The sequence below is a fragment of the Lampris incognitus genome, chromosome 7 (genome assembly GCF_029633865.1).
Source record: "Lampris incognitus isolate fLamInc1 chromosome 7, fLamInc1.hap2, whole genome shotgun sequence".
Taxonomy (NCBI): Eukaryota; Metazoa; Chordata; class Actinopteri; order Lampriformes; family Lampridae; genus Lampris; species Lampris incognitus.
Window position 1 is genome coordinate 22,145,016 of NC_079217.1, and position 15,324 is coordinate 22,160,339.

At 44.6% G+C, this 15,324-nt stretch overlaps 1 protein-coding gene across 1 annotated transcript in view; it reads right to left on the reverse strand.

The window, feature by feature from the left end:
* LOC130115195 (calsyntenin-2-like) overlaps window positions 1–15,324 on the reverse strand; it is a 206,632-nt gene that overhangs the window by 62,878 nt on the left and 128,430 nt on the right. The window contains exon 8 of the mRNA XM_056282813.1: window positions 14,598–14,719. Coding sequence (XP_056138788.1) covers window positions 14,598–14,719 — 122 coding nt within the window. The remainder of the gene's footprint in view (window positions 1–14,597; window positions 14,720–15,324) is intronic.

Here is a 15,324-nt window from a genome sequence, read left to right on the forward strand (position 1 = left end):
GTGAGTGAGCCCCCCCGTCCACACACACACACACACACACATACAGGTTTCTTCTTTTTCTATTTTTTGTCCTTCTCTTCTTTGTCCTTCAAGTTCAATTAATGTTGCACTACTAAATATTGTTGAATTGGCTGGTTGATTGTTTGTTTGTTTTTAACAATTAGGCAACTTTTTTTCTATTATAATTTGTATGTTGTCAACTGTACTGTACTGTTTTGTACCACCTTGTGCTTTGGCAATACTATGTAACAGAATATGGTCATGCCAATAAAGCCCTGTGCGATTGGATTTAATTGAATTGAGAGAGAGACAGGCAGAGAGAGACAGGCAGAGAGAGAGGGAGAGAGAGAGAGACAGAGACAGAGACAGACAGAGACAGACAGAGACGGAGAAGGCAACATTATTGTTATTGTTGTTTTATTGATTTGTTGTTTGATTTATTGATTGGTATAATGTTGTGTTGTGTTAATGTTCATTATTACTGTTATTGTGTACTGTTTAAACTGTACTTTGATGCTTTGGCAACATTGTTTTTAAAACTTTCATCACTTTCATAAAGTCCTTTGAATTGAACTGAAATTGAAAAATTGAATTGACAGAGAGAGAGAGAAAGATTTTGAATTTTAAGCAACTCTTTTTTACATAAGCAATGACATATCCATTTCACAACATCAACATTAGTAACTCCTTTATATTAACACATCCAAAAAAAGGGTCATCTTCCATCACAGGACCCCAGATTGAGTCACAGAGAAAAATATGGCCAGACAGCAGACAGACAGATTGTTTTCCAAGCAAAAACAGCTGGGGAAAAAAAATGAATGCACAGAAAAAGTAAATCATATAAAATTAATAATACTCAAATAAAATGAGTAATAGTAAAAGATGCTTCAAACTTTAAAAAGTGGTTCAAGTCACATACTCCAAAAGGGTTCAAAAAATGTATGCAAAAAACAGAATTGAACACCAACTGCCCCTCATTGACTGAGGAAATGGCTGTAGCGAAACACCACCATGCAATAAACTAATCTAAGTTGTTCATTAGGGTAAAGAATCTGAAATCCACTCGGACTCGCGCCTTCACCCATGCAATGAACAAAGGAAGTAAATCTTCCTCTGAACCACTGCTGCTAATTCGACTTTTCCTACTTCTATAACTCAATAACTTAGGTTGTCCCACTACAAAATTTAAAAGTTGCCACTTTTCTGCATCCTTCGTCTTGTACCCAGTGCCAAAAATAAAAAGAGAGAGAGAGCAAGAGAGAGAGAGAGAGAGAAAGAAAATGCCTGCTGTCTTCACTACACCCCCACTCATGCACTGAACAGATGTGAGGTAAATCCAGCTTCCCTTTTGGAAATATCGAATCAATTTTCTTCAATGCTGTCCCCATAATGCCAAAACCACATAAGGTGGTGCAGCCGCTAAGCATCCCATAGTCTGCTAACAAAGAGTTTCTGATGACAAAAATCAATGGCAGGATGTTACTGCCAGATGGTTAACGTCCGAACTGTGTTCAGTTTATTTCGACAATAACCTGGACGAGTTGAAGGCCACTGTGGAGGATCATTGGTGGAGGGAAAATTGATTGGGGGAGAAAAAAACAGCTTTTCTTTGTCTTTCATTGTCCTCATGCGGCATCGTTTGAGGGTACAATCGATGAGTGAAGCACACTGTTGAATCGTCTTTCACTCTTGCTCTGTGTAGCGGATAAGCATGAATGCATACATGTACAAAAGTTGGCGAAAGCATACAAAGCACTGGAATGGAAAAAAAAGAAAAGTGTTTGCACCCATGTCATAAAGCAAGCTAACGCGTAGCGGTCTCTTCTGTTGCCTACAAACACGGGATCAGCGGTTATTCGAATCCCTGTGTTACCTGCAGCTTGGTCTGGTGTCCCTACAGACACAATTGGCTGTGTCTGCGGGTGGGAAGCCGGATATGGGTGTGTGTTCTGGTCGCTGCACTAGCGCCTCCTCTGGTCGGTCGGGGTGCCTGTTCAGAGGGGAGGCGAAACTGGGGTGGGAATAGAGTGATCCTCCCACGCGTTACGTCCCCCTGGTCAAACTCCTCACTGTCAGCTGAAAAGAAGTGGCTGGCGACTCCACATGTATCGGAGGAGGCACGTGGTAGTGTGCAGCCCTCCCCGGATCGGCGGAGGGGGTGGGGCAGAGATCAGGATGGCTCGGAAGAGTTGGGTAATTGGCTGGATATAATTAGGGAGATTTTTTTTTTTTTTAAATCGGTGTTCAGATATCGCACTTGTTTCTACTCCCCTGGCTCCATGTAGGAAACAGTAGTTCTTAAAGCTATTATAAGTCATATCTACTGCTGATGTCATCTCCCGCTTTGACTCTCCTCCTTTCCAACATCTGCCACTGCTCACTTCAGAAGAGTCCCTCAGAGGGTTTGCCTGAGTTTTCTTTTTTTTTTTTTTTGGAAGAACACGTTTTCCATGAAGTGGCCCAAGGTAATGATCTCACTTCCCGTCTTCAATTTAGACTCCCAGCAGGAACATCATTTAGATTTCAGTCATCCTTGGCCATGGTCCCTGTACGGTTTTGCCTTTGTATTTGTATTTTGTGAATAAAACCCTCAAGGTGCTTTGTCATTAATTTTGTCCTCTTACCAGAAATCCTTCCAATCCATCAGAGGGGGATATCGTGAAGGCTTCGTTACCACTGTACAATGGGCATCTCTATCCATCTCTCGGCACGTGGGACATATTCTGAAATTCATCATGAATACAGAGATTTATCGCTGCAGCTCACCTTTGCCAATTGTGGGCAGGCTCTCTCTACCTTATATTTCAACGCTAAGGACCATCGCCTAAAAATGTCTGATGTGGAGGGAATCTATTTGGTCCAAATGTGTCAAGCCTGCTGTCCTGCTTTTGTGGGTGCTCGGGTGGTAACTGGCTCCATCTGGCACTGTGGTTGTTTATGACTCGCGGGCTGAAAACACTTAAGGAGCCATGCTTTAGAATAAGACTGAGAAACGGAGGGTCGTTAGGATGTCTGCAAATGAAGATATCACTTCCAAAAGACTATATATTATCAATTTATTTTAAAAAAAGGTTTCTTTATGCACACTCAATAATCCAGTAAAGGAAATCACAGGAAGTTGAATCAGTTCATCTGGACGCAACGTTTACTGAGAGAAATGTTTCATCACTCATCTAAGTGACCTCTTCAGTCGAAACTGACTGCAGGCATCCCCACCCTTATAAACAATACAGTGGCAAAACGGGGCATCTGGGTAGCATAGTGGTCTATTCCGTTGCCTACCAACACGGGGATCGCCGATTCGAATCCCCGTGTTACCTCCGGCTTGGTCGGGCATCCCTACAGACACAATTGGCCATGTCTGTTAGTGGGAAGCCGGATATGGGTATTTGTCCTGATCGCTGCACTAGTGCCTCCTCAGATCAGTCAGGGCACCTGTTCGGGGGGCAGGGGAACTGGGGGGAATGGCGTGATCCTCCCATGTGCTACACCCCCCTTGCAAAACTCCTCATTGTCAGGTGAAAAGAAGTGTCTGGTGACTCCATTTGTATTGGAGGAGGCATGTGGCAGTCTGCAGCCCTCCCCGGATCGGCAGAGGGGGTGGAGCAACAACCGGGACGGCTCGGAAGAGTGGGGTAATTGGACATGTACAACTTGGGAGGAAAAAAAGGGGGAAAAATACAGTGACATAACAGCCACAATGATCGCTGGTTTCGGTCGTTATGCCACTGTGTTGTTTATAAGGGTGGGGATACTTGCAGTCAGCTCAGACCTAACAGGTCACTCGGATGAGTGATGAAACGCTTCTCTCAATAAAAGTTGTGTCCAGATGAACTCACTCGACTTTCTGTGTAAGCTTAAGTTAATCCTTTTATAAACGAGATAAGGGACATAAGAAGTTGGCCACTGTGAAAGTCTCGTCAATGGCTTGACTTGACAAAAGACTACGTTTTGCCCAAACGATGCTGGACAACACTCTGCTCTTTTCCACCTGCCAACATTTTCCAAGTATGTAGGAAACAACGGGTCTGAAAGGAATATCCTATAAATATGGTGCTGCCCTGTTTACTTTATTCACACGAGCAAGGCACTTCCATGAAATACGTCACTGACGGCTGGCGTTGCCTCTGCAGGAGCTGCAGAACGTCCCCATACAGTGATCAGAAGTGCATTAAACAAGACATACTGCAGAGCGCTCCAGAACACCGAGGACCTTGAGGAAATTAAAAGGCCAGGACTGGAAGATAAAGAGTGAGAGGAAACGAACAAGGGAGGGGAAATGAAAGAACAAAATCTGTTTAATCAGTCTAATGCAACAGTAAATGGAGAATTTGCTGGATAAGATACCATTGTGTGCTTTCTGCTTTTTAACAGGGATTCTATTTGAAGTTGGTTCATTGTCAAATAAAATTTATGCTGCAAACGTATGCTCTAAATTGCTCACACGGGTTGGTCATAAAAGACATGGCTTATGGCGAATGACCTAAATGATGACCTCCACACACACCTCTGGGGCCTGTGGTTTAGGTTTTGTGCGCACAAAAGAAGCACACACCACCTACAGTTAAAAATAATTTAATGTTACCTCCGGCTTGGTCGGGCGTCCCTACAGACACAATTGGCCGTGTCTGCGGGTGGAAAGCCGGATGTGGGTATTTGTCCTGGTCACTGCACCAGCGCCTCTTCTGGTCAGTTGGGGCGCCTGTTCAGTGGGGAGGGGGAACTGGGGGGAATAGCATGATCCTCCCACGCGCTACGTCCCTCTGGCGAAACTCCTCACTGTCAGGTGAAAAGAAGCGGTTGGCGACTCCACATGTATGGGAGGAGGCATGTGGTAGTCTACAGCCCTCCCCGGATTGGTGGTGGTGGGGGGGCAGCGACCGGGAAGGCTCGGAAGAGTAGGGTAATTGGCCGGATACAATTGGGGGAGAAAAAGGGGGGAAAATTAATTTTACCATAAAACTGTACACACACCGGATCCTGCAGTTTTCTTTTTTGGATTTTCCAACTTTTTCTCCCCTATTGTACATGGCCAATTACCCCATTCTTCCAAGCCATCCTGGTCTCTGCTCCACCCCCTTTGCCAGTCCAGGAAGGGTTGCAGACTATCACATGCCTCCTCCGATACATGTGGAGTTGCCAGCTGCTTCTTTTCACCTGACAGTGAGGAGTTTCACCAGGGGGATGTAGCGCATGGGAGGATCACGCTATTCCCCACAGTTCCTCCCCCCCCGAACTGGCGCCCTGACCGATCAGAGGAGGCGCTAGTGCAGCGACCAGGACACATACCCACATCTGGCTTCCCACCTGCAGACACAGCCAATTATGTCTGTAAGGCTGACCCACCAAGCCGGAGATAACACGGGGATTTGAACCAGGATCCCCGTGTCTGTAGGCAGCGGAATAGACCGCTACACTACCCGGATGTCCAGCCCTTTTTTTCCCCCCTTCATTAATTCCAACTTGAACCCAGTCCACGTGCCACGGGTCCCACTCCTTTACCTCCCAAAAAAACCATAAACATTTGGTAAAACAATCTATTTGAATATTCATATGCAAATAAATAGGCTCACATTTGTCGATCAAATCTTTGCTCGGTGAACAAAATGGACAAATCTGAATTAAGCAAAAAGGTTGGTGAGATAGAACCCAGGGGGGAAAAAAAACATTGTGGTCTTTCAGCCAGATCTTTAACAAAAGAAATATCGTCGAGAGGCAAGATGTCGCAGAGGTAAATGCAGTCAGATCTGAGACAATTAATTACATAAATAAAATGGTTGAACATGAAATTAGTGCAAAAAAAAGTGCTGCACACATGTGAGGTGTAGCTTCCACTAGCAGGGTGGAGGGGACACTGCAGCTCACTCCCCCTGATCCCTCCACTGTAATGGGACTAACCATCACTGCTGCAGTGCTGCCAGCGTATGAAGGGGACTCTGACATGGTTGGGGATGAAAGTGTTGACGGCGAGTCACTGAGAAGACTCACGATGTACTAAACGAAATGCCAACCTGTCACAATCCCCCCCCCCGCCTCTAAAGCATCTATGAAAAGCAGGCTGTGTATAAACGCGTAGGATGGTGGCAGAGACGTGCTCTATACAGAGAGGGTGAGAGCAGCCGTGCACCACCAGCAGCATTGAGGTGCCCCCACCACCACCACCAATACCACAGACCAATCAGGCCACGTGTCCTCACGGATGCTCGGCTTGAGACACAGAATTAGGGGAAACTGTGAATGTTTGTAATGAGCTAAGGCAGAAAGTAAAAAAAATGCGTTGTCTGGGGTGTCCGGGTAGCGTGGTGGTCTATTTCATTGCCTACAGACACAGGGATCGGTGGTTAGAATCCCCAGGTTAACTCCGGCTTGGTCCGCCGTGTCTGCGGGTGGGAAGCCGGATGTGTCCTGGTTGCTGCACTAGCGCCTCCTCTGGTCGGTCAGGGCTACTGTTTGGGGGGAGGGGGAACTGGGGGGAATAACGTGATCCTCCCACATGCTACGTCCTCCTGACAAAACTCCTCGCTGTCAGGTGAAAAGAAGCGGCTGGCGACCCCACATATATCAGAGGAGACATGTGGTAGTCTGCAGCCCTCCCCGGAATGGCAGAGGGGGGTGGAGCAGCGACCGGGATGGCTCAGAAGAGTGGGGTAATTGGCTTGGATACAATTGGGGAGAAAACGGGGAGAAAAAAAAAATGCGTTGTCTGAAATCATTGCTTTATTTATTGCATCTATGTGAATTCGTTTCCATTAGACGCGATGCATTTAAACACCTTTGAACTGTGGCAGGATTTGCCTGCATGTTTCTCGCCTCAGATTCACAGTCATCCATCCTCCTATCAGGTGGGCGGGATCATCCTTTTTTCTTCTCTACCACATTGTGCCTCATACAACACGCATGAACAATAGCCACCTTTTGTGGGCTGTATGGCGTCATTCCAGACGTGGCCATCCAGGCATCACCGACAACCTTAAAGCAGTGCATTCCGCTATGCAATGGACCCAACACTGTGCATCATTGCGTATCACCTTTATGTGTCCTTTTATAGCCCCGTGACAATATACTCTAACTGATAAAACCATCTAAGCATACTCATTGTAATTAATGATTTGCAATTCACACAATTAGTGAAACTATTATGTGATGTTGTCAGGAAAGCAAAATCTTTCCGCTCATCGTCAGCATGTCTGGATGTGGGTTTTATCTGGTATTTAACTCTTAGAACGCAATATAATTTGGAAGGGAGGGGGGATGAATTGAGTAAAAAAAGCTGCCTTTGTACTTTAGCAGCAGTTTAAGAGCAGCTGATGTAAGACTAAACATGCTCATCATGGCGGCAAGGTGGCGCAGCCGCCTCACAGCAAGAAGTTTCCTGGGTTCGAGCCCCGGGGTAGTCCAACCTTGGAGGTCATCCCGGGTCATCCTCTATGTGGAGTTTTGCATGTTCTCCCCATGTCTGCATGGGTTTCCTCCAGGTGCTCTGGTTTCCTCCCACAGTCGAAAGACATTCAGGTCAGGTGAATCAGCCGTACTAAATTGTCCCTAGGTGTGTGTGTGTGTGTGTGTGTGTGTGTGTGTGTGTGTGTGTGTGTGGGCCCTGTGATGGCCTGGCAGCGTGTCCAGGGTGTCCACCCAATGACTGTTAGGATAGGCTCCCGTGACCCTGAGAGCAGGATGAGCGGTTTGGATAATGGATGGATGCTGATCAGGACGAGACTGGTGCACCCACATTGTGTGGAACGGTGCTTTATCCCAGCTGCTGATAGACTTTAACACTGTCCCGGGCTGACCAGTGCCATGGGTTCATTATAATAATATTCTGCACTGCTCTGCAATTCCTTTTAGGAAATTCATATTGTGGGAAAACAATACCACATATTCTCACAAGTGCAACTTTAACTTAGTTTAATTTTTTGTGCATGTCACCTTGTTTATGTTTTGCTTTGTTCTCGGAGAATGTGTTTTTTTCTTTTTAATTCTTGTGTATTTTTCTCGTTGACTCTCTCCTAGCTGTTGTGACAAGTGAACTTCCCCTCGGGGATAAATAGAGGTTTACCACTCATCTCTCATCTCTTCATTTTGCTTCTTTGCCATAGGTGGGCGCATTCTCACATCAACTTCACATTTTATTAATCGTGATGTCTGCGTGGGGAATGCCGCATGCAACCTCCGAGGCAGGTTTTCTGCATACGCAACGTTTATGCACGAGATCCCCGGTGTTTTGACAGCATTCAACCGCCGCAGCTGCTCTGTGGTACAACCAGACTCAGATAAGAATTAGACTCAGATTACTCAAGATGGAAAAGAGAAGAAAAGACCGAAATATAGTTTCAACCCTAAAGCAGTCGTCGATACACTATTCTATATGCTGTTTTGCTATAGGGGGAACCCCCCCCCCCAAAAAAAACAGATATCAGTACTGAGGTTAGTTCTGAAGGCCAGATCCTTCTCTGTCCCCGCTGCAGTCAAATCCACTGGGTAAGGGCAGCATTTTGTATTTCACATCAAGGAGCGAACAGCTTGCCTCCACCATTTCTCATGATCCAGCAGTTCGAGGCTTAATCTCAAAGTCCACTCACTGTTTCACATAAAGCTGGATTTACATGTGCAGCAGCTCCAGAGTTTTAACCTTTTGTCAGTCACCCAGAACTTGTAATTTCACATCGAGTCAAGCGCAGATGAACTAATCTGTCAAAACCTACAGTAGATGTTGACAATGGAATGACTTCATTTCTGAAATTTGTAAATTGCAACCAGAACCCGAGTGCAGCCTTTGCGTATGGCAAATACTCAATAACATGTGCAATGCTGGGGAGGTGTGGCCTTGAGGGCTACACATGGATACACATGAATACTACACATGGCCATTGAAAATCTAGTTAATGGTCACACCCATATTTGCATATGAAATTGATCATTGGTTTCGGTCGTTATGCAGCTGTTTTGTTGGGGATACCTGCAGTCAGTTTAGACTGAAGAGGTGAAATCTATCTGTCAATAAACATTGGATCCAGATTAACTGATTCAACCTTCTTTGATTTTCTTACCTGGATTATTGAGCATGCATTGACCCTCTGATACTTGACCGTTACCGAGTTGTCATACATTGCACACAGTACATAACGATATGTCAGACAACCTCACGACATATTTGCTGCAGTTTGTTGATGACTCAGAACTTGCCGACTCTATGGCAGCTTTATTTCTTGACAAAATAATAATAAATACCTTTCAGAGGCTGACAAGAGAAGTCCAGGATGGGTTATTATAGAGTGCAGTAGAACCTTATTTGTCCATTCATGTATTTTAAATCGTTTTATATCTAGCATTGTATGTCTGCCACCATTCTTCCAAAGCTGATGTCCATTCGCAAAACAGGGAAGACTACATTCTTACAGCTTGTCTGTAAGAGCAAGCTTCTCTTTCGCAGAAGAGGACATTTTCAATTAGCCTCCCTTTTCATGAGGTAAATGCTGCTATTTTCACAACAGGACATAAATCAGCCTAACATCGCCGCTTTGACGACTCTGCTCTCACCACCTGTGGGCAGTCTGTGTACGATTAAATGGCCAATCATATTTAGAATTGGCAGGTATCCAAATGGTAAAACTTCTGCTATAGAGTAGGCCAGTGGGGAGAGGAAGAGAACCCATGCACCAAAAAAATATATATATATGAAATCATGAATTTCTATATCCTAACAAGCCTTGATTAAACATTGGGAGGAAACTGGGGTATTGGGAGATAACCCACACACACATGGTGAGTATCTGCAATCTCCACACGGAAGAGTTGTGATTGAACCCATAACCCTCTTGCTGTGAGGCAACTGTGCAGGGTATCATGTCCTCTCAACGGCATGTGTGAGCTGCTCTTTCATCCACTGTACACCTGCCAAGTACTATTTCTTTGAATAGCGGTATAGAACCCAGCCCCAATTTCCTACACAGGTTCAACAAATGCAGTGGCTCATCCATTGTCGGCTGATGCACAAAGTACCCCCAAGATTGACAGCCTCCTTCTTCGAGACTTTTTTTTTAACCTTCAGGCTTTTCCGAGTCTTACTCCTGCTGTGACAGATTTAAGTCTGCATTTATAGGACAAGACACTCAATACAAAAGAGGACAAAATCCGTTCGACAAAATCCGTACCCCAGGCTATTGTCTCGAAACGCTGCACACACTGAAGGCAAATTCAGACTTAGCGAACCACGCTCAACACAAAAGGCCTGAGCATACTGTAGGGCTAAGAAGCCTCAAAGAAACAACGTGTCTGCCATGAACAGATAGGTACAGTAACATGCCCATTTTCCGCAGGTAAAAGTAATATCTAGAATGATCTTCGCTTCCTACACTGAAGCCAGGCTCACAATGTGTGTGTGATTGGATTTTGTTGGAAATTAATTGGCCCTATGTGATAAACCGAGCCAAAGAAAAGGATTCTCATGTGAAAGAGTTTTCTGGGTTGGAAGTTAATTTTGTTAGACATTATAGAGGAGAGGACAGGACAGAGAGACAGGGGAGAGTGGGAGGAGAGTGAGAACACTAACAAGTATAACAAAACTAACAAGTGTAATAAACTAACGAGTATAACAAACACTAACGAGTATAACAAACACTAACGAATGTAACAAACTATAATGAGTATAATAAACACTAACGAGTATAACAAATGAGTATAACAACACTAACGAGTATAACCAACACTAATGAGTATAACAGAGTATAACACTAACAAGTATAACAAACACTAACGAGTATAACAAACTAACGAATGTAACAAACTAACGAGTATAACCAACACTAACGAGTATAACAAATGAGTATAACAACAGTAACGAGTATAACGAATGTGTGGTATACTACTCCTATATGTACACAGCACAGTCAGTAAATCAGATACATTTATTTATCAATTTTTTTTCCAATCCAAAACCTTTTGTTTTATTTACTTACTTTTCTATCCATCTATTCATTTTGAATTGCTATATTCAGGGATCTTCTGTTATCGACAACAATCATATGTATTTTAATCTGATTTACTTTGAAATGGTGGCCCGATGGGCTGCGGTGGGAACAGTACTATGGCTTGGACTTCAAAGATAAATGAACGTACGTTTTGTTGTTCTGTCGCACAAACACACAATTTATCCACTTCTCCTCCATCCAGAGAAACACTTACAAAAAAACATTGCCAAGGGAGAATGGAGAAAGCCTATTAAAGACTCTTCCCCAAAATGAATGGACAAAAAAAAATCCCTGGGTGCTGATGCTAATGAACCCGGCCAACATGGGCTGTCTTGGCACAACTCAATCACTTCACTTGAAGTGGCAGCATTCCAGTGCCGCTGCCTCCAACAGACAGCAGCAAGCAGAATGAAGGTAGGCTGCCCATCTAATTCATTTTAATCTTGTAGCAATGGCGGCAAATGGGCAACTTCAGCAGAGGAGAGGAGAAACATGACAACGGAGGCACACCGACAGTAGCCGTCATGCCATGACTAATCTGCAGACACTTGAAAATCAACAGGAATTAACATTAGGAAATAATCAACAAGGCATCCAGGTGGTGTAGCGGTCTATTCCATTGCCTACCGACACGGGGATCGGCAGTTCGAATCCCCGTGTTACCTCCGGCTTGGTTGGGCATCCCTACGGACACAATTGGCCGTGTCTGCGGGTGGAAAGCCGGATGGAAAGCCGGATGTGGGTATGTGTTCTGGTCACTGCACTAGCACCTCCTCTGGTCAGTTGGGGTGCCTGTCCGGGGGGGGGGACTGGGGGGGGGATAGCATGATCCTCTCACATGCTACTTTCCCCTGGTGAAACTCCTCACTGTCAGGTGAAAAGAAGCGACTGGTGACTCCACCCACATGTATTGGAGGAGGCATGTGGTGGTCTGCAGCGCTCCCTGGATCGGCAGAGGGGATGGAGCAGCGACTGAGATGCTTGGAAAGAGTTGGGTAATTGGCGGGATACAATTGGGGAGAAAAGGGGGGGACCCCCGCCCCCCAAAAAAGAAATAATCAACAAGATTCAGTAGTTAATCATACTATGTAGGCTACATATGTTTAATCAACCTGCCGAGGCATATGTGAACGAAGCTAAAAAAGACCAGAGGATCTAAGTGGAGTTTGGTTGAGAGAAATGAGAGCTAACAATTTGCCCTGGCGATACCCTAAACTCTGTGGAAAAAGCTCCCAGAGTTCTTCTTCAGAAGCCACAGTCAGGGGGTTAAGGGATGACCCCCTCATGTTCTCTTCCAATAAGGTCCAGTGATCTGTCTGATTAAATTAGCCATGGGTTCTGACTCTTGAGGCCCAGCTCAGCTGGGTATCTCTCTTGGCCAATCAGATGTCCTCACTGGGCGAACGTGGTGTGTGTCAGTTGGGGTGACCTGCTTGACTTTGATTCAAGACTCCTTGATCGACAGACGGCGGCTTCTTCACATGCACGCATGCACGCACGCACGCACGCACGCAGGCACACACACACACACACACACACACACACACACACACACACACACACACACACACACACACACACACACACACACACTCCATGACCTTAGTCTTGGAGCGCTGGCTTGCTCTCTAGTATTGCCAGATGTGCTCTTAACTGCATGAGCACACCATCAGTGTTGTCACACACTGACCTTGAGCACTCGTCCACCCTAAAGGGTTCACTCATATACACACACAGACAGACAAATACACAGAAGTGTCCATGGAGCAAGCATGTTTGTGTCTGAGTACTTGTTTGCTATGTCTGTTAGCTTATGCATCAACCCATTGGGGTTTGGTTTTTTTTGGTAGGTGACATTGGTGAAGAGTTTGTGATGAGGACAGATGTTATGCTCTATGTGATGATTAAACACTCACAACTCATAAAGGCTCATACAAAATTACATATCAAAAGCCATGCTTCATGGGCTGAAGTGGTGAATTTAAGAAAGGCAGCAGTTCTCATACTTTTTCAGCTGTGGCTTACTTTTCAATTTGGAATATTTGTGCCAAAAAAAAAAAAACAAAACCCAAAGGGAATAGCAATTTATTTCCTATTCATTATTTCCCTTTTCTTTCCTCATTCTTATTACTGTTCTGACTGCATGAAAGTGGAAAGCATCACCTGTAATTATAGATGTGTCTGTTTCCATTGAGAAATACTATAGCCATCCATCCACCCATTATCCAAACTGCTTATCCTGCTCCCAGGGTCACGGGATGCTGGAGCCTATCCCAGCAGTCACTGGGCAGCAGGTGGGGAGACACCCTGGACAGGCCGCCAGGCCATCACGGGGTCCACACACACACACACACACACACACACACACACACACACACACACACACACACACACACACACACACACACACACATCTAGGGAAAATTTAGTATGGCTGATTCGCCTGACCTGCATGTCTTTGGACTGGCGAAAACCACACAGACACAGGGAGAACATGCAAACTCCACACAGAGGACGACCCGGGATGACTCCCAAGGTTGGCCTACCCCGGGGCTTGAACCCAGGACCTTCTTGCTGTGAGGCGACCATGCTAACCACTGCACCACCGTACTGCTGAAATACTATATAGTATATATATATATATATGTGTGTGTGTGTGTGTGTCAGACAATGAACGTTCTACCTCAAAACACTAGGCATTTGAACATAGCTGTTGATATAAAAACAACAACAACTAAAGACTAAATAGATAGGGATGCTACCTCTGATAGGAGGCTTGTGTAAATTCAGTGTTTCAGTGTAAAGACTCATAGGTGATATAAGATTTTCACAATGTAGATCGTTATGGTGTCTTCTCAAGAGTTTTAAAGCATAACTACTGAAGTTGAGGACTCGTGGACAAATCCAATTCGAGACAGACAGAAGAGATTTGAATTGCGAAAGCCTATGTCTGGGTTTGTTTGAGCCGAGGACATGAACACGGGTCAACTCTAAAAAAACCCCCACAAAACTCAGAGTGAATACGTTATATATATTATGAAATCTTGGTCATTTCTTGGTCTTTTAATGATACTGTATGTTTCATGTAATCTATTACTGTGTCAGGGACTTCTTATCTGGGATTTTGATAATTCTAAAGAGGAAAAATTTAATTCTGGACTTGCCAGCTACAACACAGTAACACACCCACACACCCACACCCACACACACACAAACGTACAGGGGTAAACACAAAGCATCTTAAAATAGCTCTGGCTGTGAGACCGGTTGGATTTTTTAGCAAATGAAAGTCCAGCTGGAATTCACGTGGTCATGTGATCTGACCACTGATCCTCACGCCCCATTCTGATTCATACAGTCTATGCAAACGGTCCCAGCGTATTAACACCACGCCTTAGGGCAAAGCATGGAGATTGGCCTCTTACGAGACCATGAAAAAACTGCCCCGTTTATCTTCCACCTCTCTGACAATGACTTATAGCCCACTGGTCAATTATACAAAGATAACTTTGATAATCTAAGTTGAGGTCATGTGTAACATATGGCATATCTCTCCCTCTCCCACATTGATTCTATCTCTTCCCCTTGCGTCCGACTTCCGTTTACAGCGCCGGAGAGCATTCTTACCTGTTCCAGTTTCCAGTGAAACTCGGCGGGTCTGAAAGTGACCACCTGGGTGAAGTCTCTCCTCAGCAGGAACACCAGGCGACAGTTATGGACATAGAGAGAGTAGTGGTGACGGTTCATCTCTGTGGGGGGAGAGAGAGCAAAGGAAGAGAAGGAGGAGCAGACTGCAGAGACAGCAGTGCTCAGTCTCCTGACTGTGAGGAGAGCTCAAGTCTGACATTTCATCTCAGAGAGTTTTATGAAACCACCTGATTTGTACGAAGGGTAGAATTCTGATTTTATGTTTCTCCTTTAAAAAAAAAAAGCTCACTTAGTTCAGTGAGTGAGTGCAAATCTTTTTTTTTCTTCTTCTTCTTCTAATACTCACAATGTCACCAGACACTTTATTTACATAGGGCCTATCAGATCAAATCATCAAATTATATAGCCCCCGCCCACCTTTACTTGCCCTTGCCACTCAATAGTCGGCTCATGAATATTAATGAGGACGAGACCACTCCATCACAGCGCTTGAGAAAATTGAGAACAGTTATGGATTAAAGCATAAAAAACTTAATATTAGTCATTAAATAGAAAAAGAAAACGTTACTGGATGTTTTACTATACCATGTTCAAAAGTTGTAGACACAAAAATTAAATCTGATTTATCATCATCGTTATCATCATCATCACTGCTGTATTGTATCTAATTACAGCAGCCCTTCCTTCCATTGTCAAAGTATATAAA